The 25,414-nt window shown below is 33.4% G+C and overlaps 3 protein-coding genes across 3 annotated transcripts; all 3 read left to right on the top strand.

Moving 5' to 3' along the window:
* Positions 1–5,159, top strand: LOC142616353 (protein SPIRAL1-like 2). The gene is made up of 3 exons (XM_075789229.1): positions 1–177; positions 1,897–2,184; positions 4,797–5,159. Exons 2-3 carry the CDS (start codon positions 1,924–1,926, stop codon positions 4,875–4,877), a joined length of 342 nt encoding a protein of 113 aa, XP_075645344.1. The 5' UTR covers positions 1–177; positions 1,897–1,923; the 3' UTR covers positions 4,878–5,159.
* Positions 5,160–11,491: 6,332 nt separating this feature from the next.
* LOC142616346 (protein SPIRAL1-like 2) lies at positions 11,492–15,875 on the top strand. The gene is made up of 3 exons (XM_075789220.1): positions 11,492–11,614; positions 13,682–13,960; positions 15,557–15,875. Exons 2-3 carry the CDS (start codon positions 13,709–13,711, stop codon positions 15,635–15,637), a joined length of 333 nt encoding a protein of 110 aa, XP_075645335.1. The 5' UTR covers positions 11,492–11,614; positions 13,682–13,708; the 3' UTR covers positions 15,638–15,875.
* A 2,510-nt stretch (positions 15,876–18,385) lies between these two features.
* On the top strand, positions 18,386–23,890 carry LOC142621832 (uncharacterized). The gene is made up of 10 exons (XM_075795200.1): positions 18,386–18,664; positions 18,991–19,120; positions 19,907–20,045; positions 20,124–20,336; positions 20,511–20,649; positions 22,539–22,689; positions 22,771–22,880; positions 22,960–23,057; positions 23,195–23,264; positions 23,605–23,890. Exons 1-10 carry the CDS (start codon positions 18,572–18,574, stop codon positions 23,692–23,694), a joined length of 1,233 nt encoding a protein of 410 aa, XP_075651315.1. The 5' UTR covers positions 18,386–18,571; the 3' UTR covers positions 23,695–23,890.
* Positions 23,891–25,414: the final 1,524 nt, after the last annotated feature.

The raw sequence follows: 25,414 nt of genomic DNA, 5'->3' as shown, positions 1-25,414 counted from the left end.
CTCAAGCTGGACTAGCTCTCCCACAACTTTCCTACTTTTTTTTTTTTTTCTTTTAAAAATTTGAAAGTCAAAATTTCCATATAAATCTACACAATAACTTGCTTGGTTGCTTTGCTTTGCATTTGGTCCTCATTCATTCTCTCTCTGTCACTCACTTTGCTTTGCTTCAAAAGAAAGGTACGGAATTCAAACCCAAATCTCTTCCACTTCCACCACTCATCTTCTCATCTCAGATCCCATTTTCCATCACTCTCTCTGTTTCACTCATCTCATCTGCTTGTTTTCTTTCTTCTTCATTTTGATTTCATCCATGTCTTCCTTCTAAATTCCTGTTGTGAACATGAAAATTTTGTTGTACAATTCGGATTTTGTGAAATGCTTGTTGATTTACGCTTTATTTATATTTTTTTGTAGCTCGTAATGGGATTTACATGAAAGTGGGTTTGAATGTGTATACTTTTTCTCCATTGATAATTGGTTCTGTGAATTTGATAGGGGAGATTTTAGAATCTTGCTTGAAGACCATTTGGAGTCTTTCTTCTTTTGTTGTTTTTGTTTTTAAGGAGAATTCCCAAACTGGGTATTAAAGATCTAAGACCCATGTGTTTAGAATATAGCAAAAGGAAGCTACTTAATAAGTTGGGTATTGAGAGTTGAATAAGTTAAGAACTTAAGACATAGAGCAAAGGTCCATGTGGAAAAAGTTTATATGGAAGAACAGGCTGTTTTTATCCTAAGATTTAGAGAGATAAGAAATTTGTATGTTGTTGATGTCTTATATATTATAATACCATCTGTTAAATCATAGACTAGATACTTTATAAAGCTATATATAAACAAATAAGCTAACGGAAAATGCTAATCCAATTGCTACAGTTACAAACTATTTTATAACATTTTTACAAAATGTTGATATGTCCAACTTATTATAAGTTTTCATCTAGGCCCACCATTAATATTACATTTTCATTTACTGATAATTATTCACCACATTAGTAGTTTGTAAATTTTTTTGTAAAAAAGTTTGTATCTCTAGCATTATTCTTAACAATAAAGTTGGTCTTACATGATTTGCTTTCACCATTTAACTTGAAATAGTTTTTGTTCTTTTATTTATACTATCTATTTAATTGTTCAAATTCAATTATATTATTGAAATATTTTCTTAGTTTACATGTGATTTTTTTTATCAATATGTGCATGACACAGGCATAGTATTAATTTAGAAAAGCCTAGCATTTGTGTGTGCAACATAGATCATCAGGTTAGGGTTGAAATACTCACATAGTGTGAAGGCAAGGTAAAGTGGAAAAGTGCATATGGAGCTACAGAGTCTACAGACTACATGGGTCTAGTGTAGCAACTAGCAACTACATGTGCAATTTAGTTATCTCATCAAGTAAGGTGCTCAGTTACCAATGTAGCTTGATTTATTCAAAATTTTGATGCCTAACCACACTCGCAAGGTAGAAAATGCGTCATCAAGTTTTTGAACATAAATTGCGCTCAAAGCCATTCGGCCAAAGAGCATATCTAGCTTGAAAAGGCATGCCTTGCGCTTTTCTGGGCCACTCAGAGACTTAGACACTACATGCTAGCCTACCAAGTCTGGCTTTTGTCCAGGACAGACCCATTGAAGTATATGGTCAAGATAAAAAGTATTATTAAATGACTAGATAAATATAGTTCTTTTAGGTGTCCATACATGTGCATACAGATATGTGTACAAAGGCACAATCTGTTTCACCTAGTTCATGGGAGAATAATTTGTGATGCTTTCTGTATGTTGTATGTGAGTTTGGTGATGTTTTCTTGTACCTACTTCTTGTAAGTGCCAAAAGCAGAATGAATTTTGAAGTTTGTAAGTTCTCATAATGGGTGATTATGCAAATTTAGGAAATCCTATTGAGTAAAGGAAACAAAATGGGACGTGGACGTGGTGTTAGCAATGGTGGTGGACAGAGTTCTTTGGGTTACCTATTTGGAAGTGGAGAGACCACTAGCAATGCCCAACCTGCTCAGAAGAGTCAGACTGAAGGGCCAGAAGTAAACAATGTTCCTTCTCAGAAGACTAATGCTGCTGCTTCACAACCAATTGATAAGCCTATTCCAGCAGGTGTTCCAGGGCATCTTACAAACAATTACTTCCGGGCAGATGGGCAGAATTGTGGCAACTTTATCACGGTATGATCCTAGTGAAGCATGTAGAGATTATTTAGATTATATACAATAGTAATTTTTCCTAGATTTCTATTTTGTCTTAGTGTTTTTCCTAAATCCGTAGGTCCTTTAGATTGTTTTGGGTACTCAAGTCTTGGGACTGATATATTTAGAGAAAAGAAACATATTATAAATCAAAATCCTTCTTTGCATTTGTTATCCAAGATAAAGTAAATCCACAAAATCTAAAAGGTATCAAAGTGGGGGTGATTGAAGTATGCTGGAGTAGTAAAACAATTCAAAAAGAAAATAACCAAGGCTAGCCTAAACTCATATCTGACAAAAATTACCAAAAAAAAAAAGAAAAAGAAAAAGAAAAAATGAACTCCTAGAAGATTCATCCAATCGTAAATATAATTGAGAAGTGATTTTGAAGGAACTGCATAGACGAAGGTATAAAGATCTCCATTGTTCTATTTGCCTACTCTAATTACCTTGTGGGGCTTGATAGTTTAGGTGGGTTCTTACTGAGAGAATGTGTATACCTCTACTCCTGTATATTACTCAACTTAGATGTAGCATGTGTTTTTCTACATGATGGATTCTATAAGGATCATGCTTGCTATTTATCTAGAAACTTCCATGAGTTTCAACGTCTCTTATCTGTAGAAGTTCCTGGTCAATTGGTCATTTGTAATTGTAGTTTGTGACGTTCTCCTAAGACTGCTTGCTCATCACAAGTTTCTATCTGGGAATTTTCCTCGTGACATTGAGTGTGTTCTTATTTAGTTCTTCTTAGAATGGAAAACAATGTCAGAACTCAGAAATTGGTTTAGCTTCATCGTAGTTGCAGATTCATAACTTTTAATACATTATGGATGGAATAACTTCATAAGCCTCATACATTATTAGTAGAATTACATAAGACCCCCCATCCGTTAGTATGGCTCAAGGTGGGGGAATCCGGTGCTAATTACTGCATCATTACTGCAAGTCATCATTAAGCTTGACTAGTAAGTTGCTTGTGCGATGCACGGATAATTTTGTGATATTTTATGTAAAATAGTTTTGGATAATATTATACATATATTATAAAGCAAAAGTAAACTAAATTAGAGTAAAGAAACATATATATTTTGAGATATTAAAAATTAATTTAGTAGTTTCACTGCATATTTGTAGCCTTTTTAAGATAAGACTATTTTTTTAAAATCATGAAACCAAAAATAAATGTAAAAGAGTAACAAGACCATAAAAATCAACTAATTTGTGATGTATTTACATATTTCATATCATGAAATGAAAGTATGCCCAACTCTCTAACCGTCTTCCACTCATTGATAGTGCGACATTAAGACATGATATGGGTAAGTGTGTATGCATGTATCTTATAGATGATTTAAAATTAAACCATGATAAAATATGGCTTTGCATTGCACACCAAATATTCTCTCTACTTATATACCCAAAACAAAAACTATCCAACCAAATTACCTAAACCAAAATCATATTTAAGCTCCTAATTTAAAAAGAAAAAAGAAAAAAAAATTACTCGTAGGGGTTTGGGTGTCTTGACTCTTGATGGTGGTGGGTAGCCAGTATAACAGAGGTGGTAACCTTTCAGATTCCTCTTTCTCTCACTTTCAAATGTTTTGTTAATCTTAGATATTTTATTTTGGTAATATTAGTGAAATAATGCGTTTTATTTAACAATCCACAACATTTTTGTATTTATCTATCTCTCTCAAGGGCCTTAGCTCGTTAGTTATTATTATTAGTCCTTACTTATTTTATTTTATTATTCTTTTTTTAAAAAAAACACTAAAACAGTGGGTACGCTAAAAGACATGAAAAATAGAGAAATATGTGGTGTAAGCTTAGGCAATTAATGAGATATTAATGAGATAATAGTAAAATAAGTTAATGTGAGCTTTTAGGTAACAGTAAAAAAAAAAAACTTAATGAAAGAGGTAAAAAGGGCTAATTGCAAAATTAGAGTGCCACTTGGCAAGACCTCATGCACTCTCTTTTGATGATTGATGATTGATGATTGATTTGGTTTTCCCCTTTTATCTGAAACTTTTGAGTGATTGAGTAATTTCTACTATGCATAGAAATACAATAGGGAGTTTATAAGCTAATATGACGAGGACACCCAGGGAAACCAAAAGTATTCCATTTTGTTCAAGCGTTCAATAGCATTGAGTCCCTAGTCCTTTTGCCAAGCATGGTATGTTCCACTATAAAAGTATGCCCTGCTTTTTTGTTCAGATATGATGTCCAAACTCCAAACTTCTCAAAGCTAGAACTGATATTGCAGCACATTATGAAATGAATGTGCACTCTGGCTTAAAATTGGAGAAATGCACTTAAACCATATCTTAATTCTTCTACCTATTGCATTTTGTCTCTTTTCATGAATTCCTTTTCAATGGAGGGTATCCTATTCATTGCAGTTTGGAGGGAGCTTGTAATTTAGTTTTGATTTTTCATTTTGTTCCTTTTTCCCTGAAGAATTGTTGGCTCTATGCCCTAAGTGATTTGTGCTTAATTATGCAATTTGATATTCAAGGATCTCTTCTACGATCATAATATTTTGATGATGTTTTCAAAATGGCTTGCGAATCTGGGTGCAGGATCGACCATCTACCAAAGTTCACGCTGCCCCTGGTGGTGGATCTTCCCTTGGTTATCTCTTTGGTGGTGGTGAGAACTGATTTCTTTGATCTTCAAGGATGCATCAACCGTGCACTATTTAGCAGTGCCACTCACTCTTATGAAAATTTGTGTCTCTATCTATAAAAAAAGTTTGCTTTGTCCTTGTGCTGTGTAATGTGTTGCCTTGATGGAATTCATGTGGCCAGACATGTAGTCTTGGATTTCATTATCAAAAGCTCGACCTTGTTCAGTATTTAGTCTGTTTGTCGAATGTGTCAACTAAAACATTATTCTACATTGCAATCATTTTTTTCCCAATGAAAATTGACCTTCATTGAAAAGAGACAGTAAATCTTCCCACTCATCATCACCATGGCCACTTTGAGCAATTGCACAAATTAAGCACTTAAGCTTGATGTGGCTATAAACGACCCAGCTAGAGTTGTGCTAATGCGGCAAACTAACATGAACTTTAGGCTGTGCCCTTATGATAAATTGATAACCAAATTCTGTTTTTGAGACAAAGTACATAATTTATTTAGAATTTTTAGAATAATGAATATGAATTTGTTGTGATTGTGATGCTAAACAGAGGTCGATCAGACTCATTTTATAAGCGACACAGGGCTGAAGTGTCTTGTTGATATAAAACTTTTTACCTTCTGTTTCAGTTTTTCTTTTTCTTTTTTTTTCTTTTTTTAACTTTTGATGTTGTTCTGTTTTTTTTTTAATTAAAAAATTAAATTACATATAGGTTGTCAATTGTGTGGAACGATTTGTCAGTGGAGTATTAACGATCAAATGTCAAATCAAAGTAATGGTGGACCTGGTGGCAACACCACGTTAGTCCAATGAGATGACTTTGCCGGATTTGGACCCGAGGCTGTTGCAGCGTTCAATACCACATTGAGATTGAAATAATTTTATTTCTATCCTTAGATTAAAATAATAATAATAATAACATTTTAACTTCATCTTTCTATCTCTCTACTTTTTTCTTTTTTTTTTTCTTTCTTTTTATTTTAACCTTAGCTATTGCATCGGATTTAAATCCAACTTTGCCGACTAAGACCGACCTGTTAACCTAACTAAAAAGTGGAAAAAGTTTCTCTCTAAGTTCCATTGATATCATTTTATTAGATGTGAACTTTGAAAATTTAATTATTAGATTGTATATCTTTATTATGTCTATTCTTGCATAATTTTAAGAAAATCAAAGATTAATATCTATGTCATCAATTAAATGTTTAAATTTCAATTTTTTGTGATCTAAAATTATGCATAAAAAATAATTTTAATGATTGAATAGTAAATAACATTCAATTTGAACAAAATTTAACATCTGTGTTAAAAACATAAAGAATATGTTATCTAATGGTTAGATTTTTAAATCTCACATCCAATAAAAAAAATATAGAAGAAATTTGAAGGGTTTCTCTTCAAACTATCCCTTAAGCTCACACACAATGATCACGTCAATTTTGTCAAACTACAAAATGATTGCAATTTAAATTGAAAAAAAAAAAAAAATTTGAAAATGACATTTAGAATTTTGGAGTTGTTTTAGTATGGACTCGTGCTTGTAAACATATTTTGACACAACGTAGACACATGACAAGTAGTGATTGGATTACCTTTACTAAGTTAGTTTTAGTGGTGAATTAGCGTGTAAATGTTGTAATCATACATTAACAAATGTGCAAATTGTGTTAAAGCTTATGGGCAAATATGCAGTCTTAAATTTTTGTTTAAATTTTCATTTTGATTATGACTTTTATTTTGTTAATAATTTGATGTTGTCAAGTATTATATGAGTGATATATCTTAATGGACATTACTTATTTTGTACTTAATAGTCACGCATGCACATATTGTTGCTAAGCTTCTATTGAGTCACATTATAGGCCATGTAACTTTTTTTTTTTACACTTCACACATTCACTATAATCTATAATTGATAACTTTATTTCAATCTTGTGTCTTGACTCATCATCTCCCCATTAAAACAAACGACTAATGTTTCATCGCCTTAAATTCAACAACCAATCCTTTTTTCTCTCTTCGTTTGATTGATCATATCCTTATCAAACAAACAACTAGATGTTTCCCCTATTTTTGACTTTCCCATTAAATTAAGGGTCTTGTTAATGAGTGTCCTTAAAGTACTGGTTAATGGACCATTTTAAAAAAAATTTAATATTAATTTTATGATAAATATAAAAAACTATCAAAAAAATCAATTAATTTTTTCTTTTCAACCCTCCTCTAGTCCTCTGACACTACTTCTTTTGACTCCTTCTCCCATCAAAACATTCAATTGTCTCCCTTTGGATTTAAAACCCATTGATTTAATTTAAAAATATATATAAAAGATTTTGAATTGCTTTCCTTCTACCTCAGAAGTCAACAAATTACAATAAGAATTGGAAACTCCCTTTAAGGTCAATGTTTTCTTTGCTTCCCCTGAACTTCTTTGTTTTTCTATTGCAATTTTTATGGTTTGTGTTGGAATATCTTTTGCGGGGTTATAGATATTGTGTGTGTGTGTGTGTTTTTTTTTTGTTTCAATTTAAATTGTTATTCTATTTCTTTGTATTCATGTTTACAAATTTTCTTCACATAATTGTGTTTTATCTATTCAAATTGTTTGTTCTAAAGAATTGGAATGCATTTTTCTGATTTAGTACATGGTCATTTGCTCTCATTTGTTTATTTTAATTTATATTTGCCTTTGTTATTTTTTAAATTAAATAATAAATGTTACATAAATTATTGCTAATTATCATTTAATGTCATCTAAATATATGCTAATTTGTATCTTCTTTCTTAGGATACCTTGAAAGAGGAAACAAAATATCATGCACAATAATCATGGTGTTCCTCTTTTTCTTTGTGTCTAGGATTATAACTTAGCTTTATATGTTTTTTTTTCATTATTTTTTTGACAAATTATGATATAAATAATATTGTGGTAAGGCAAACATACTAAAGAATTTTTTTACTAAAGAATTAAAAAAAAAAAAAAAAAAATCTAAGCTCTAATTCTTACCATTTGTCATTTTTAGGGAACAACTCTAGGAAATTTGCAATGTTTAACTATTGAATCCATTTTATGACCATAGACATGTGTTGCATCCATTTTATGACTAAGAACATGCATGCAATATTGCTTATATATTTTCCATGGTAATTTTAATACCCTTTGGAATTTAAAATTTTTCTCAAATGAAACATATACCTCGATGTGATATCAATTTTAAGAAATCTTGCAACCGAATTCAAATTATGCTAGCAGAGAGAGAGAGAGAGAGATTTATTTATTTATTAAAACATAATAGAATGATTATGTACAATTCAACACGAATTAAATCATATTATCTTAGTTACCTTAAACTTATCTCATTCTCCGGGGGGATAGGGGGAAGCTTAAACTTATCTCATATTATGAGTTTAATATGTTCTTTTATATTTATTAAAACATTTCGAAATGATTTTGTACCATTCTACATAAATTAAATCATCTTACCGAATGTGAAGATTAGCAAGAATTGGTCATGCATGCGTTATGGCTGTGCGACCAAGCAAAGGCTGTATAGAAATCTGTCCCAAGCTTCTCACGTATGTACCAGATAGGATATCGGTCTTTTCTTGACCTCCTAGAGACTGTACTTGACTAGGGATCAGCCTTCACAGTTGCTTTATTCTCAACCATAGCATGGAGCATTTGGCAGCGACGGAACAAAATCCGGGTGCAACAACCTTCATGGCCTTTTACATGAGATTAGCAGGAGGGCAAAGGACTTGGTGGTGGAATTCTTCGACGTCCACAAACAGCCCCCTCGACCAGTGTGCAAGGCCCACGGGTGCGAGGGACAAAGCCTCCAGAGGATTTTTACAAGGCCAACTTCGACGCAGCTCTCTTTGATACCTGCAATATGGCAGATATAGGAGTAGTGATCAGAGATTGCAATGGGAATATTATTGGTGCTTTGAGTCAAAAAATAGCTTTGCCTCAATCAATAGAACACGCTGAAGCACCAGCGGCATCTCGGGCTATGGCATTTGCAAGGGAGCTCAGTTTATCCAAAGTAATATTTGAAGGAGATTGCCTACGGATCATAAAAGCTATTAACACAAAGGAGCCGTGCCATACTGTTTGGCCACATTATTAAAGAAATATGGAGTCTTACTTCTTTAATGACTTGTAACTTCCAACATGTAAGGAGGGAGGGAAACAACTTCGCACACGTCTTGGCTAGAAGAGCAGTTGTATCTACAGACATTGATGTATGAGTAGAAGAACAACCTTGGGATTTGGATGATGTATTCAATCTTGATTTAGCTTAATAAAATTCACTTAGTTGTTCCTCAAAAAAAAAAAAAAAAAAATCATCTTACCTTATTTATCTTAAACTTATCTCTTATTCTGAGTTCAATTAGGCTATGATATGTTGCTCTCAATCCATTATACTCTTTAAATATACAAAAATATAATAGAAATAACATTAGAAATATGATAGATAAATAAAACAGGGAACCAACTAAGCCAAGTTGTTCTATTTTATAAAATGATTGACATGCCTAGTGTAATACATTTTTTTTTTTTGGGTACTTTTTTTCCTATTCATCTACATATATAAGTGTTTTACAGGTTCTATAATTTATTGAATTGATTAGAATGGAGTAGGTTAATATATGAAGATCGAGAAGTATTGTCAAGATTTTAGCAGCAGTCTTTTGTGTTAGTCAAGCAATTTCAATAGTATTATGTAGAGATTTAAAACCATTAAACACATAATTAATTCCATTTTTTTCCTTTAGGATAATAAGTGATAAACGGGTGTTGGGTTTTTATATTTTTCAATGTAATTAGTTGTTTTTGGTCATTTTGGGTGATGATACTGGTATTATTAGTCAAATTCTCTTGCGTTATTTCCCTTTTTACCACTAAAACTCTGTTTACTTTCACATAGGTCACAGTTATATATATATATATAGACACGCACACATATCTACTTGGATGATTTCCTTGGCAATTCTACAATCAACAATGTGTTACTCTTACTGTATAATTTATAATTTATTGCATTGATTGTTGACACATGATAACTTATAATTCAAGATATTTCTCTCCTCCTTCTTACTAGGATGTATTTGACAATATGAATTTGATTTGCAATTTTTTTTTTAATTTTATTTTAGGCTTGGTGCACCACAAACAAGTATACTCTTCTTCAATGTTTTATTTTGTTTTCTTCTCCTACTATTTTCTTGTTCGATTTGTTAAAATTTTAGAAATTATGTTTGGCTTCATCTTGCTAGGTCATTTTTTTCATGATCATTGGTTTATATGTTGTGATTTGGGCTAAAGATAAAGACCTAAAAGAGATTAAACAAGATACAATTGTAGAGCTACACAAGAATCTTTTAGAGAACAAGATTATTAAATGTATAAATTTCTTAGTAGCTTAACATAATGAAGTGATTCCTTGGTATACAAAAACAAATATGGATATATGTAAATTATTCTATCATGAATACTTTCTGCTACCTCTTTTATCTTATTTATTGATTGAGTAGATCTACTACCCGCTTAGCTTCCTTAAATTTTCACATTTTTTAATTTGTGTGGAAAGGAAAAAAAGGAATCAGTATATGTTTTTGGAAGACAAAATTTATAATAGTTGATTCTCATATATGAGTTTAGTGATTATGAAAATATAAATTGTTATAGGCATATAGCTTTGTTAAATGGTTGCTATATGATAAAATGGAAACAAAGTTTGTATAAATTGGTCATTGACTTCTCTAAAAAAAAATAATGTTAACTTTCATATGAAAATTAAGATTCATTTTCATGTTCTACTAAACATTATACATCTCCAATTTTTATTGTGTTTTGTTTTGATGCATGTCTCACTTTATTATTACATATTAAAAATATCTTTCCATATATAATTACTGAAAGCAAAATGCAACACGTTTCCTTACCAAAAAAAAAAAAAAAAATCAGTATATAGACTTTTTTACTTATAGAATATATATTATATATTACTATATAATCATATTATTTTGAGATGAGTTTGAGATTAATACTTATAATTAAGTCTCAACCACTATTATCATTGTTCGCTTAACAAAAAAAAAAATGATGCCAAATTTTTATACACAATTGCATGACTTTGCGACTAGTTACTGATATAAATTGAGATAAGAGTAAGATGATGCTAGGTATTATTTGAGTGACATACTCAATAGATGTATTAATTAAATACTTAACGATCGCAATGCTAATAGAACGGAGGTGAGAGTAAGAGACCACCATTATTTTATAGGACAATTATACAAATGGTGAAAGTCTTGAGACTAAAAATGAAAACCCAATTTTAAGTGCAATAGCGTAAACAAAATTGATTCCAATACTTTGTTCATCTCTCATTAGTGCTTGGGGTCAAGTTGTGTAGGACCCATTAATATCGAGGTCGGTAGAACCATCTAGTAAATGAATTTAACTCATCACGATAAAAAATGATTCCCTCCAAATTCAACTTTTATTTATTCAGCCAAAAAGAGAAAAAAAAAATTATATTAGTGGACCAGCCCTCCTACTAATTTCTTTCTTTTTCTTTTAAAAATTTGAAAGTTTTTTTTTTTTCAAAATTTGAAAGTTAAAAACTCCCTATAAAATAAATATACACAATAGCACAATAATTAACTTGGTTGCTTTACTTTGCATTTGGATCTCTATCTCTATCACTCTGCTTTGCTTCAAATTTGGGTCCTCATCAAAAGAGAGGTACGGAATCCAAACCCAAATGCCTTCCACCACTCACCTTCTCACCTCAGATCCCATTTTCCATCACTCTCTCTGTTTCACTCATCTCATCTGCTTGTTTTCTTGCTTCCACATTTTCATATCATCCATGCGTTTCTTCTAAATTACCACTGTGATTTCATTTTCTAGTACAATTCGGATTTTGTAAAATGCTTATTGATTTATGCATTATTTTTTTGTAGCTCATAATGGAATTACATAAAAATGTGGGTTTGAATGTGCACTATTTTGCTCCATTGATAGCTTGATAGGAGATTTTAGGACCTTGCTTGAAGACCAAATTATTTGGGAGTCTTTCTTCTTTTGTTGTTTTTGTTTTTGAGGAGATTTCACAAACTGGGTATTAAGATTTAAGATCCAACTGTTTAGAATATAGCAAAAGGAAGCTTCCTAAGTTGGGTATTGAGAATTGAATAAGTTAAGAACTTAAGAATTAAGATAGAGTGCAAAGGTCCATATGGAAAAGGTTCATGTGGAAGAACAAACCATTATTATCCTAAGATTTAGAGAGATATGAAATTTGTATGTTGTTGATGTTTTATAATGCCATCTGTCAAATCATATACTAGATAATAAAAGTTGCGCACTATAATTTCTCCACTTGGCTAACACAAGTGTTATACATGATTAACCAAAATCTATAAAAATTTAAGAATATTTTATTATTTATTTTAAATTATTTTGTGGAAGATCTTATTTGTTGAAAGTTGACAGAAGCACAAAATAATGCTTTAAAAAGCTGTGCATAAACAAATAAGCTAATGGAAAAAAGCTAATCTAAATGCACACTCATCTATTATAATATTTTGTTTTAACAATAAAGTTGGTCTTACATGATGTGCTTTCACCATGTAACTTGAAATAATTATTATTCTTTTATTTATACTATCTATTTAATTGTTCAAATTCAATTATATTATTGAAATATTTTCTTAGTTTACATGTGATTTTTTTTTTATTAATATGTGCATCAGACAGGCATAGTATTAATTTAGAAAAGCCTAGCATTTGTATGTGCAACATAATTCATCTGGTTGTAAGGTTGAAATACTCACATAGTGAGAAGGCAAGGTAAAGTGGAAAAGTGCATATGGAGGTTTAGAGTCTACAGACTATATGGGTCTAGTGTAGCAACTAGCAACTACATGTGCAATTTAGATATCTCATCAAGTAAGGTGCTCAATTACCAATATAGCTTGATATTATTCAAAATTTTGATGCTGAACCACACTCACAAGGTTTATAGAAAATGCATCATCAAGTTTTTGAACTAAAATTGCGCTTGAAGCCATTCGGCCAAGAGCATATCTACCTGCGTGTCACACATTGTTGCCCCCCAACTCCCACTTATCAAAAACTCTTTGCTTGAAATGGCATGCCTTGCTCTTGTCTGGGCCATGCAGAGACTTAGACACTACATGCTAGGCTACCAAGTCTGGCTTTTGTCCAGGATGGACCCATTGAGGTATCTGTTTGACGTAAAAAGTATTATCAAATGACTAGACGAATATAGCTCTTTTAGGTGTCCATACATGTGCGTCTTTGTGTGTGTCCATACATGTGCATATGCATATGCATATGTGTACAAGTGCACAATATCTACCTGCGTGTCACGCATTGTTGCCCCCCAACTCTGACTTATCAAAAACTCTTTGCTTGAAATGGCATGCCTTGCTCTTGTCTGGGCCTTGCAGAGACTTAGACACTACATGCTAGGCTATCAAGTCTGGCTTTTGTCCAGGATGGGCCCATTGAGGTATCTGTTTGACGTAAAAAGTATTACCAAATGACTAGACGAATATAGCTCTTTTAGGTGTCCATACATGTGCGTCTTTGTGTGTGTCCATACATGTGCATATGAAGGCACAATCTGTGATTGACATAGTTCATGGGAGAATAATTTATGATTCTCTGTATGTTGTATGTGAATTTGGTGATGTTTTCTTGTACCTACTTCCTGTATTTGCCAAAAGCAAAGTGAATTTTGAGGTTTGAAAGTTCTCATAATGGGTCATTATGTAAATTTAGGAGATTCGACTGAGTAAAGAAAACAAAATGGGACGTGGACGTGGTGTTAACGCTGTTGGTGGACAGAGTTCTTTGGGTTACCTATTTGGAAGTGGAGAGACCACTAGCAATGCCCAACCTGCTCAGAACCAAGGGCCAGAAGCAAACAATGGACCTTCTCAGAAGACTACTGCTGCTGCTTCACAACCAATTGAAAAGCATATTGCAGCAGGTGTTCCAGCGTATCTTACAAACAATTACTTCCGGGCAGATGGGCAGAATTGTGGCAACTTTATCACGGTATGATCCTAGTGAAGCATGTAGAGATGATTTAGATTATATCCAATAGTCATTTTTCGTAGATTTCAATTTTGTCTTATTGTTTTTCCTAAATCCACGGGCCCTTTGAATTCTTTTGGGTACTCAAGTCTTGGGACTGATATATTTAGAGAAAGAAAAATATTAGAAATAAGAATCCTTCTATTTGCATTTGTTATCCAAGATAAAGTAAACCCACAAAATCTAAAAGGTATCAAAGCGGGGTGATTGAAGTATGCTGGAGTAGAAAAACAATTCAAAAATAAAACAGCCAAGGTTAGCCTAAACTCATATCTGACAAAAATTACCAAAAAAAAAAAAAAGAAGAAGAAGAAGAAGAAAGAAAGAAAGAAAGAAAAAAGAAAAAAGGAACTTCTAGAAGGTTCATCCAATCATAAATATAATTGAGAAGTGATTTTGAAGCAACTGCATAGATGAAGGTATAAAGATCTCCTTTCTTCTACCTGCTTACTCTAATTGCCTTGTGGGGCTTGATAGTTTAGGTGGGTTCTTACTGAGAGAATGCGTATACCTCTACTTCTGTATATTACTCAACTTAGATGTAGTATGTGTTTTTCTACATGATGGGTTCTATAAGGATCATGCCTGCTCTTTATCTAGAAACTTCCATGAGTTTCAACGTCTCTTATCTTTAGAAGTTTCCTGGTCAATTGGTCATTTGTAATTGTAATTTGTGACTTTCACTTAAGACTGCTTGCTTATCACTAGTTTAAATCTGAGAATTTTCCTTGGTATCATATGTCCTTGTCAAATGAGTTGGTAGTATCTGCATTGAGTGTGTTCTTATTCAGTTCTTTTTAAGAATGGATAGCAAGGTCAGAAATTGGTTTGGCTGCACTGTAGTTGCAAATTCATAGCTTTTAATACATTATGGATGGAGTAACTTTCATAAGCCTGATACATTATTATTAGAATTACATAAGACTCCCCATCTGTTAGTATGGCATAGGGCGGGGAGCCGGTGCTGATTACCACATCATTACTGCAAGTCATCATTAAGCTTGATTTGGTTTCCCCCTTTTATCTGGAACTATCGAGTGATTGAGTAATTTTCAACATGCTTAGAAATACAATAGGGAGCTTATAAGCTAATATGACAAGGATGCCCTGGGAACCAAAAGAATTCCATTTTGTTCATGTGTTCAATACAATAGCATTGTGTCCTTTTGACAAGCATGGTATGTTCCACAGTAAAATAATACCCTGCTTTTTTGTTCGATACGATTTCCAAACTTCTCCAAACTAGAATTGATATTGCAGCACATCATGAAATGAATGTGCACTCTGGCTTAAAGTTGGAGAAATGCACTTAAACCATATCTTAGTTCTTCTACCTATTGCATTTTGTCTCCGTTCATTAATTCCTATTCATTGCAGTTTGGAGGGAGCTTGTAATTTAGTTTTGATTTTTGATTTTGTTCCTTTTCCCTGAAGAATACTGATAATTCTGTGCCCTAAGTTATTTGTCCTTGATTATGCAATTTGATTTTCAAGGATCTCTTCTACAATCATATATTTTGATTATGTTTTCTAAATGGCTTTCTAATCTGGGTGCAGAATCGACCGTCTACCAAAGTTCAATCTGCTCCCGGTGGTGCATCTTCACTGGGTTACCTCTTTGGTGGTGTTGGGGACTGAATTCTTTGATCTTCAAGGATGCATAAACCGTGCACAGTTTAGCAGATGCCATTCACTATTATGAAAATTAGTGTCTTTATCTAGAAAAAAGTTTGCTTTGTCCTTGTGCGGTATAATGTGTTGCCTTGATGTAATTCATGTGGCCGGACATATGTAGTCTGGGATTTCGTTATCAAAACCTCGTCCTTGTTCAGTATTTGGTTGGTTTATCAAATATGTCAACTAAAATATTTTTCTACATTGCAGTCATTTTTTTTCCCAATGACAATTGACTATCATGCAAAAGAGACATTAATCTTCCCACTCATCACCATGGCCATTTTGAGCAATTGCACAAATTAAGCACTTAAGCTTGATGTGACTATAAACGAGTCAGCTAGAGTTGTGCTAATGCAGCAAACTAACATGAACTTCAGGCTATGAACTTATGATAACCAAATTATGAGGCAAAATACACAATTCAGAATGATGTATGTGAATTTGTTGTGTTAATGGTGGTATACACAGCTTGATCAAACATATTTTATAAGTTGTCCTAGAGAAAATATGAATGGATTGTGCGTTACTGTGTATGTATGAATTAAATTAAATAAACCTAAGTAATAGTAAAAATAAAATCAGGCAAGTAAATAATTAAACATGAAGAGAGACCTATTGGCCACCCGCAATATGAGCTCATTAAATAGCTTTAGCTAGTTGTGGACTGATCTATATGGGTGTTTGTACAATTCAACAATCTCCCTCTCCAATCCAATTCTTAGTTATAATTTATGCCAGTCAACTTTGCACAAAGCTCAAACTTCGCTTAGACATAACCTTAGTTGAATTCGTATTAATGTGAATATTTTTTCAATAATTTATAAACATTGTTCAACAACTAGTTGTGGCTAAAGGTATCTCACATCGATGTGTTTTGTGCGCGAATAATACATAGCATTCTTTTACTCAAGCTTGATGCACTGTTGATTGTCACAATAAACTACATGCTCTCGTTTTGTTTCTAAAGTCTTGGAGAAAGTCCCATTAAAAAAAAAAAAATCTTGGAGAAACCGTTTCCAAATCATCTCTTTCGTTATTTTTGTTGTGACAATATTATACTCATCTTTAGTTGTATTGTAGATAATATAACACACTTTTTAGTTTGGAAAATCATAATACAATTCTCTCTACAAAGTAAATAAAAATCCAAAACTAAAAAGTGAGTTCCAATTAACTCAACGGTAAAGTCTCTGATGGTTGAATAAGAGATACGAAGTTTAATTTTCGTTTACACCAAAAATCGATAGGTGTCTTGCTCTGATAATAAAGAGCTATCATCAGGAGCGGATGTTATAGGTTGAAACTCTTTAAAAAAAAAAAAAAAATTAAAACTAAGAGGGTGTTTAGCAAGTTAGTTTAAACACATTTTCACACATTTTAAACAACATTACACACATTTCCACACACATTTTCATCTACACGTATATCAAAAACACCCAAACAACATAACTTAAACTACTCTCCCAAACACCCCAATATATATATATATATATATATATATATATATATATATATATATAGAGAGAGAGAGAGAGAGAGAGAGAGAGAGAGAGAGAGAGAGAGTTAAAACTGGGAATAAGCATAGATTAAGAATTAATAAGTAAAAACAACAAAAGGAGTACTATCACCAAATCCCATTTTAGCCAATGCATCGGCACACTGGTTAGCTTCACGGTATACATGTTTTATCTGCTTGTTGGGGATAGTTTTTAATAAGTTCTTGCAGATTAACAAATTTACACTATTACTGTTAATCAATTGGACAACACTCAAAGCATGCAATTCAATTATTTAACTGCTTAAGCCAAGCTCCTTAGCAAGAATTAGTCCATCCCTCAAAGCCCATAGCTTTGCAATGAAGTTATTGGTGATGTCAAGGGATCTAACTGAGCCTCTGATCTTGTCTCCATTATGATTCTGAATCTACAAATTTTACCACCTATAGACAAATGTCTTACAAAAACTTATCTAACTTTTTAACTATGTATAACTCATGTTTAGTAACTTTCAAGGCTACAAAATGCTTGCACTTATTTGAAGTGACCACCAAGAAATATAATAACTAGCTTAACATTCTTTAAGTTAATCCTCTCAAGTTGCCACTCAATATACTTATTTTGTGAAAACCATAATTCCCAATTGATTCAATAAATTTAAACACCTGATGTTTATATTATTGAGTCGGAGAATTGTGACATAATCCTTACGGTGTATTGAATAATTTCTTTTACAAAAATGTAATGTAGTAATAGAATTTTTTTTTTTTGGGTGATAAGTAATCAAAATTTTACCTAGTAAATTATGAAAAAGGCCAAACCACAATAAGGTAAATTGTTAAATTTACATGCCAATGTCAATAAAATTTCAAAGTAAAAGGTTTTCCTTATTTTTGGATGTTTGGCCCACGCCCAACTAAAAATGTTGGTCAAATTGAAAACAATTTAAATTCTACAAGTATAAAACAGGCTTTAGGAGTTTAATTTAAATTATATTGGATTTTGGTAACGTAAATTTGATGGCACTATGTATTTATGTTTACGATATTAGATTTTGTGAGATATTACTATTGGTACGATAAATTTGGTGTTCACGAACATTTTTTATTTTAATATAGTAGAATTTTAAAATAAAATTTTTTTTTTCCACAGGAGCCAAACGTTTAAAAATATATTCTAATATAAAAGATAGACAAAGTTATAGACGGTAATAGCGGTATAGTAGAGCATACAAAAACCTCAGTTTCCAAACACTCCCAAAGCAACTCATATCCCAACCCAAACCCATTACCATACACCTAGGGTTTCTCTCTCTCTCTCTCTCTCTCTCTCTCTCTCTCTGCTCTGTTGCAAAAAACTAGGGTTTGGAAATCCATTACTGTTGCAGAGAGCTTCAACAATGACGACTGTGGTCCCCACCTCCGAAGAAGATCCCGCCCTCGCCGTCGTCCGATTCACTTCCGAGCTCGCCTGGGCCGACGCCGGCCCTGAGGTACCTACACCCCCGCACCCATCTCTCTCAATCACGCCCATATATATAGGAATCTATGCTCCTAAAGATTTTGCATAATTTGCGATTTCTATAATTTGTACTCAATTCGATTGTAGGAATTTATGAAGTAGTCATTAGATTTTGATTTGTTGTCTAGTTCTGTAAATTCTCTGCTTGGGCACTTAGAAAATGTGGGAAATAAAGGGAATTGTAATATGGGATGTCAAGTTTTTTCTTTCTGTGATTTGTCTAAGGAATTTTTTTATGTTTATGTGTATGTTTTAGAGATTTGGTGTATGAAATTGTTTATCTGGGTCATTGGTCAGGTTGCCGAGCGGCAAGTTTCTACGCTGTGTATGGAAGCTCAAGAATGCATCGTAATGAACAAGTGGCTCGAGTTGGCGTCACTTATGCTCACGTCTGCTGACTTGATATTCTCAAAGGTTTCCGAGAAAGGTGCAAATGCTCGCTTTTACTTCATTTTTAAAATTTTTTTTTTTCTAGAGAAGTTTTGTTTTGATTGGAAAATAGTGTGAAGCACTGCAACACTTTAGTGAATGATATGTGGTAATGAATTTGTGTTATGTTAACTGCTTCACTCATGGTTATTTGAACAATTTGATGGTTTGTAATTTGCGTGGGGATAAGGGTTGGGACTGGTCTTTTTGGTGGTAGATAGTACCCGGTTGTCGGCATTGGACAGGCTGCAAAAGTTTGACATGGAGTCAAATATATGGATATGAGGAAGGATTTTTAAATTTAGCCCATTATCAGGAGTCAAGTAGCTTGAGTACCTACCAATTTGTTTAAGTCATGGCTAGTTTGGGTGATTGATTTCAGATGTGCTTGTTGTTAAGTTGTTGGTCTATGGAGGAGCTTATTTATGATACGACTCCAGGACTATTTAGAGTGACGTGCTTGCATATTTCACTGGTAATCACATGAGGAAAAAAAATAAGAAGAAAAGAACTTATGTAAGAATTGGAAGGTAGAAAGCTTGAGGTCAAGTGCTGCATCCATTTCTTTAATCAATTTATGTACTAAAATTAAAAATTATTTTGGCCTAATCTTTTACTATGATATGTTTCAAATTATATGGTGGCCATTGTAGACTTTGTCAATCATGTAATCCGATATTTGGTGATTAATTTACTAACAATGCGTATTTTTATTTTTATGGATACTCATCAATGTCATCATTCAATATGAACAAGAGTTACTGTGTTTTGTTTTCTACCACAGATCTTGAATGCATCTTTACTGTTATCTGCAATCTTGTTACGAAGTCTGAAAGTCCAGATGAAGAGCTTGAGATGGCAAAGCTTATATCAGCAAAAATTACTCATCAACCAAATGAAAAACCTGCATTGCGCTTAAAGATGTAAAGTCACATGATTATTGTAATTTTAATTTTAAGGTTTCGATGACTGTCTAATTAATACATATGTTTTCTCTATAGTGTGTTCAACCTGTATAATCTACTGGGGAATCCATACAGCCGGTTCCATGTTTACATGAATGCCCTAAATTTGGCACTCAATGGGAAAGCCACTGAGCATATTGTACCTTCATTCAGAAAGATTGATAGCTTCCTCAAAGAGTGGGGTATTGGGATCTCGGATCAGCGGGACCTTTTTCTGACCATATCTAATGTTTTGAAAGAAAATAAAAGGTATGATGGGAAGGGTTTCTCTTACAAAAAACTGAAATTATTTATCTCTGTCTTCCTTGGATGGGAAACATTCTTGTGGTTTCAAGTTATTACCAAGTACCGACCTAATAAAAAGGTTTCTTATTGTCTATGCATGTCATTATTAACTTTTTTTTTTTGGTTAAATAATTTCAGCTCTGGAAAGGAGTCCTTCAAATTCCTGACCAAATACTTAGCAACTTTTTCTGGTGAAGATGCACATACAATGAGTGAAGCCAAGGAGGAAGCTGTGCGCACAATTGTGGAATTTGTGAAGGCACCTGACATGTTTCAGGTATCATCTTATGGAACTAAATGGCTTTATTGGCTACTATGACTAAGTATGCTGCTTAACATTTCTGGCTTCTCTGTATTAATACTATTTTGTTCTACTAACATTGTAATAGTATTGTATACTATAACCTATAAAAAAACAAAGTATTATATACTATATAAGTTTCTTTATAATTATGCTAAAATATCTTCCTTTTTGGTCTCAATAGTTTATGTAAGATTGTTTTAAATGATATAATGGTGCCTGACTCTCTTTTTTCTTTGAGCGTTCTGAGAAATGAAAATTTTGTATCTTTTTGTGTATTAAGTGAACCCAAAAGAACCTAATTTATTGTATAATTGAGGGGAGAGGGGGGGACTGTAGAATGTTTTTTGGTCTTATAATGAAATGGTGTGAGGTGAACTGTGAATAACTGAGTACATCTTAACAAACTAGCCATAGTAGCAATCTAATGATTCTATTTAACTAGTAATTGCTTGCAAGGTTATCTTGAGAAAATGCAATGATGTATCACTTAGGGTATGTTTGGTAGACTGTAATCGGCACTGTAACGTAATAGTTATTTTTATGGTTTAGCTATTCAATAGTTTAGTTATGTTTTTATTATAGAGAATAGCCATTCCTTATGAATTGCTATTCTTTAAAATGAGGAATAACTATTCATCTCTAAAAGGGATGTAATAGTTATTCCTTAGCAGGTGTATTAATTTTTACAATTAATATATTTCTGAATAAACAAATTTTCCATATGCACATAACAATTATGAAAATAAAAATCATAAAAAATAACTAATCTCTTTTTCAAATTTAAAAAAATATTATTTTTTAGGAAATATAATTGTGAGTTAGATATTTCCTAAAATATATCTTAAGTTTGATTTAAAATGTTTTCATTCAATTGTCTTCAGGGCAGTGTAGTCAAAGGCGAGTCGGGCGCTCACCTAGGTGCTCGGGCGTGGCGCCTCAAAGGCTTCAAGGCGAGGCGCTTTTAGTGAGGCGCTTGCCTTTAGAGCCTAGGCGAGCAAGGCGACCGCCTTAAGCCATGAAAAAGGCGCTAAGGCGAGAGCCTCAATTTTATTTTATTTTTTTTATAGAAGTTTGTTGTGAAACCTTTTTTTAGACTATTAATTTCAAAAGGCATGTTATAAAACCTATTGTTAGTTAAATTAATTTACAAATATGTTTTGTAAGACTTATTGTTATATAGAAGCTTATTGTAAAATGTGTTGTTAGAACTAACTAATAGAGCCTAAACCATGTTAATCCTATTTTGAAATAATTTGATAGAACTAATTTCTTCATGCTACACATTGAAAAACACTTCATTATAATATTATAATACACTAGGTACATATGATTGAAGTTCTATATGTAAAATAAATATATGAAGAATTTGGCGCCTCGCTTTACTTGGGCTAGCGCCTTTTTGTTGCCTCACGCCTCGGGCAATACAAGGCCTTGGCGTGTTAAGGTCGCCTTTCGCCTTTGACTACCTTGCTTCAGGGTTCTATTATTGTGTTTTTACCAAACAAATGGATAGTAATAAGCATTACATTACAACATTTTGTATTCCTTGTAATATCTTTTTTCTATTTTTATGTAATTACCGTTACAGTCTACCAAACGTGCCCTTATTGTTTTTCCATCCTTTTCTTGTTCTTAGATAGAGAAACTTGGGTTGTGTGATATGTCTTACTTTTGGAAGAATGTGACCATATTTTGGAGTTAACTTTAATGCTGTTTGTATGCTTTTTGGCCACACTGAAGTTTACTTTTGCCTCTGTCTAAGTGCATCAATATATGCATGTCTTCAGTATTTTTTATTCCTTTAGCCTAGATTTTGCTATGGTTTTTAGAAATGTGGAAATGAATTTTTATCTATGTTGCAGTGTGATTTGCTAGATATGCCTGCTGTGGGGCAGTTGGAGAAGGATGCTAAATATGCATCAGTGTATCAGCTTCTGAAGATCTTTCTGACTCAGAGACTTGATGCCTATTTGGAGTTCCAGGCTGCAAATTCTACTTCACTTAAAAGCTATGGTAAATTTTCTGTATTATGTGATTTTAAATGAGCCAAGCCTTCTTCACCTTTAATAACTTATGCGTCTTGCAATGGTCTAGGTCTTGTCCATGAAGACTGTATCACGAAAATGCGATTAATGTCATTGGTGGATCTTGCTTCAGATGAATCTGGCCAGATTCCATATGCTCTCATAAGAGATACACTGAGGGTAAATTTACTTTACTGTTCGGCATTTGTTGGTTTTGTTGTTGTCCTGTTGCATTTATTTTAATTGATTTAAGTTGCAGATCAATGATGATGAGGTGGAATTATGGGTGGTTAAGGCAATAAGTGCCAAGTTAATTGACTGTAAAATGGACCAGATGAATCAAGTTGTTATTGTGAGGTGAGTCCGTATCTCTTTGTGGTGTAGCTTTGATTATAGCAAGATATGATTTCAGTTCTTAGGTGTTTATGTATGGTACATGGCTTATAACCGATGTCGATTTCTTGTTCTTTTACTGATTCGTGGTTGATGTGCAGCCGTTGTACTGAGCGTGTTTTTGGGCAGCATCAGTGGCAAACACTTAAAACGAAGCTTTCAACATGGAGGGTAAGGAACTTCCCCATTTTCTTTGAAATAAATATGCACCCTTTGTTATTTACTTTCCAGAAAGAGTATTATATCAATATATTGTAAATATCTATTTGGCTTCTGGCTAGTAAAGAAAATTAATGTTGGTCTTGGAGAAAGTTTAGTCTGTCAATAAAATGAGACATTTGTGAAGTTGTTGGGTTTTCTTTGCTGATCTGATTCTCTCTGGATTTCATGTTCACTAATTGGACATTCTTTTCTGATTATTGACGTGAATTGTTTGTCAGATAATGATTAGATATAACACCACTATATTCTATTCATCAAGCTTCTAATTCCATGACAATTATGTTTTTAGGGTAATATTGCAAGCGTCATCAGCACTATTCAAGCCAACAGGATCACTGAAGATGGGTCACAGGCAATGCAAGGCTTGATGATCCGTTGAAGCGTTCTTTTTATTTTTATTTTTTTAAAATTAACATTTAGTATGAGAGACCTTTGTCAAGAGATAGCTGAAGCTGTGATGTGATGCTCAGTTACAGACTTGTGATTCTCATTTAATTTTGGATCTTAAAAATCCACCAAATGTGTTGGAAATTTTGACGGAATGTCAGTATGAGCAGTTAATTTATTTGGATCCATGTTATGTGTCTTCTCAAAAGCATGGAAGCGGTCTCATTGAACAAATAAAATTATAGAATGTTGATCTGAAACAAGTAGTAGTAGTATATATTTGAAGCATTATTTGATATCATTGATCGATCAAAAGAGAAATACAAATATTAGTAGTAGCAAACCAGACAAGGGCCATAAGGAGTAGGCAAAATGATATATATATATATATATATATATATAACTTCAATCTTTATGGAAAGAGGAAAAGACTAACAAATACAGACATCTGCCATACAAACCTCCAAGAGAGTTTCAGGCAGGCTGTGTCAATGAAGGTAAAAAGACGCAGACGAAAAAGCAAAAAGATGTAGACGAAAGACAAATCCTAGCTGCTTTATGAGCAGCAAGGTTACAGAGCCTACTAGTCCAGCGAAAGGAACAAGATAATCCTAGCTGCTTTATGAGCAGCAAGGTTACAAAGCCTACTAGTCCAGCGAAAGGAACAAGATAATATGGCTTCAATTTTCATAAATAGCCGACTGCACAGCCCATAGGATAGCGCTTGCTTCTGCGATGATAGGGGAGCAGACTGGGATCAGCTTTGCCTATACTATAGCAGCGTTAGTATTGATCTTAATCCAGCCTGAGGGAGGAGAGGAGGGGGGTGGGGGGTCCATAAGGGAGGGTTAGCATTTGGATGGGTTGTCTGTGGATGTTCGAGCTCGTTAGATTTCTAAATTCAGCAAACTTGCGATGGATCTGTTTGATAGCTTCCTGGATTTCAGTATGGATCCCCTGGTGAAAAGATTGGTTTCTAACGTACCGTATTTCATCAAGAATAAAAGCCATTTGGAGGGATATGAGCCATACATCTTCATCGGGGAAGTAGGCTTTGGGAGGCTCAAGAACTAGCTTGATGATACTTTCAGGGGTAGCTAGTTGGTGTTCTTCAGGCTTGAAGCCCCAACAACAGGTGTACCAGAGGGCTCTGGCGATAGGACAAGTTACGAAGAGATGAATAGAGGATTCAACTTCTTGTTTGCAAAGTTCACAACAAGAATCTTGGATCGGCATTCTTTGCATGAGATTCTCTTTGGTGGGGAGAACGTTGTTACCCAATCTCCATAAGAACATCTTCAATCTTTCTGGTGCTCTAGCCTTCCAAAGTGGTTTTTTTTCCCCCCCCCTAAGGGATGCCTGTGGGAGGTGTTATGGAAGTAATCTCACTCTCAACTCGATAGGCAGACTTGATAGCGAAAACACCTTTGGAGTTTGGTGTCCAAATCAACGTCTGGCTTGGACCTAATAGGGACGGATAGGATAGCCTTAGTTGATTTATGATCAAAAAGCTCAAGAACCGTATTGGATCTCCAAGCATGTTGAGCATGGTTAATGAGCTGAGAAACCATAAGATGGGTGGAAGCCGATGCCTCATTTTTGGGCTTGGGTTTGAATGTTGGCAGCCATGGTACGTACCCACGAGTGGTTGTCCTGCTTGGAGGTGACCATCCAGGCTAATTAGAAAGTAAAGCATTATTGTTATACTTGGC

The sequence above is a fragment of the Castanea sativa genome, chromosome 1, assembly GCF_040712315.1.
Source record: "Castanea sativa cultivar Marrone di Chiusa Pesio chromosome 1, ASM4071231v1".
NCBI lineage: Eukaryota > Viridiplantae > Streptophyta > Magnoliopsida > Fagales > Fagaceae > Castanea > Castanea sativa.
This window is presented reverse-complemented; position numbering and strand designations above follow the sequence as displayed.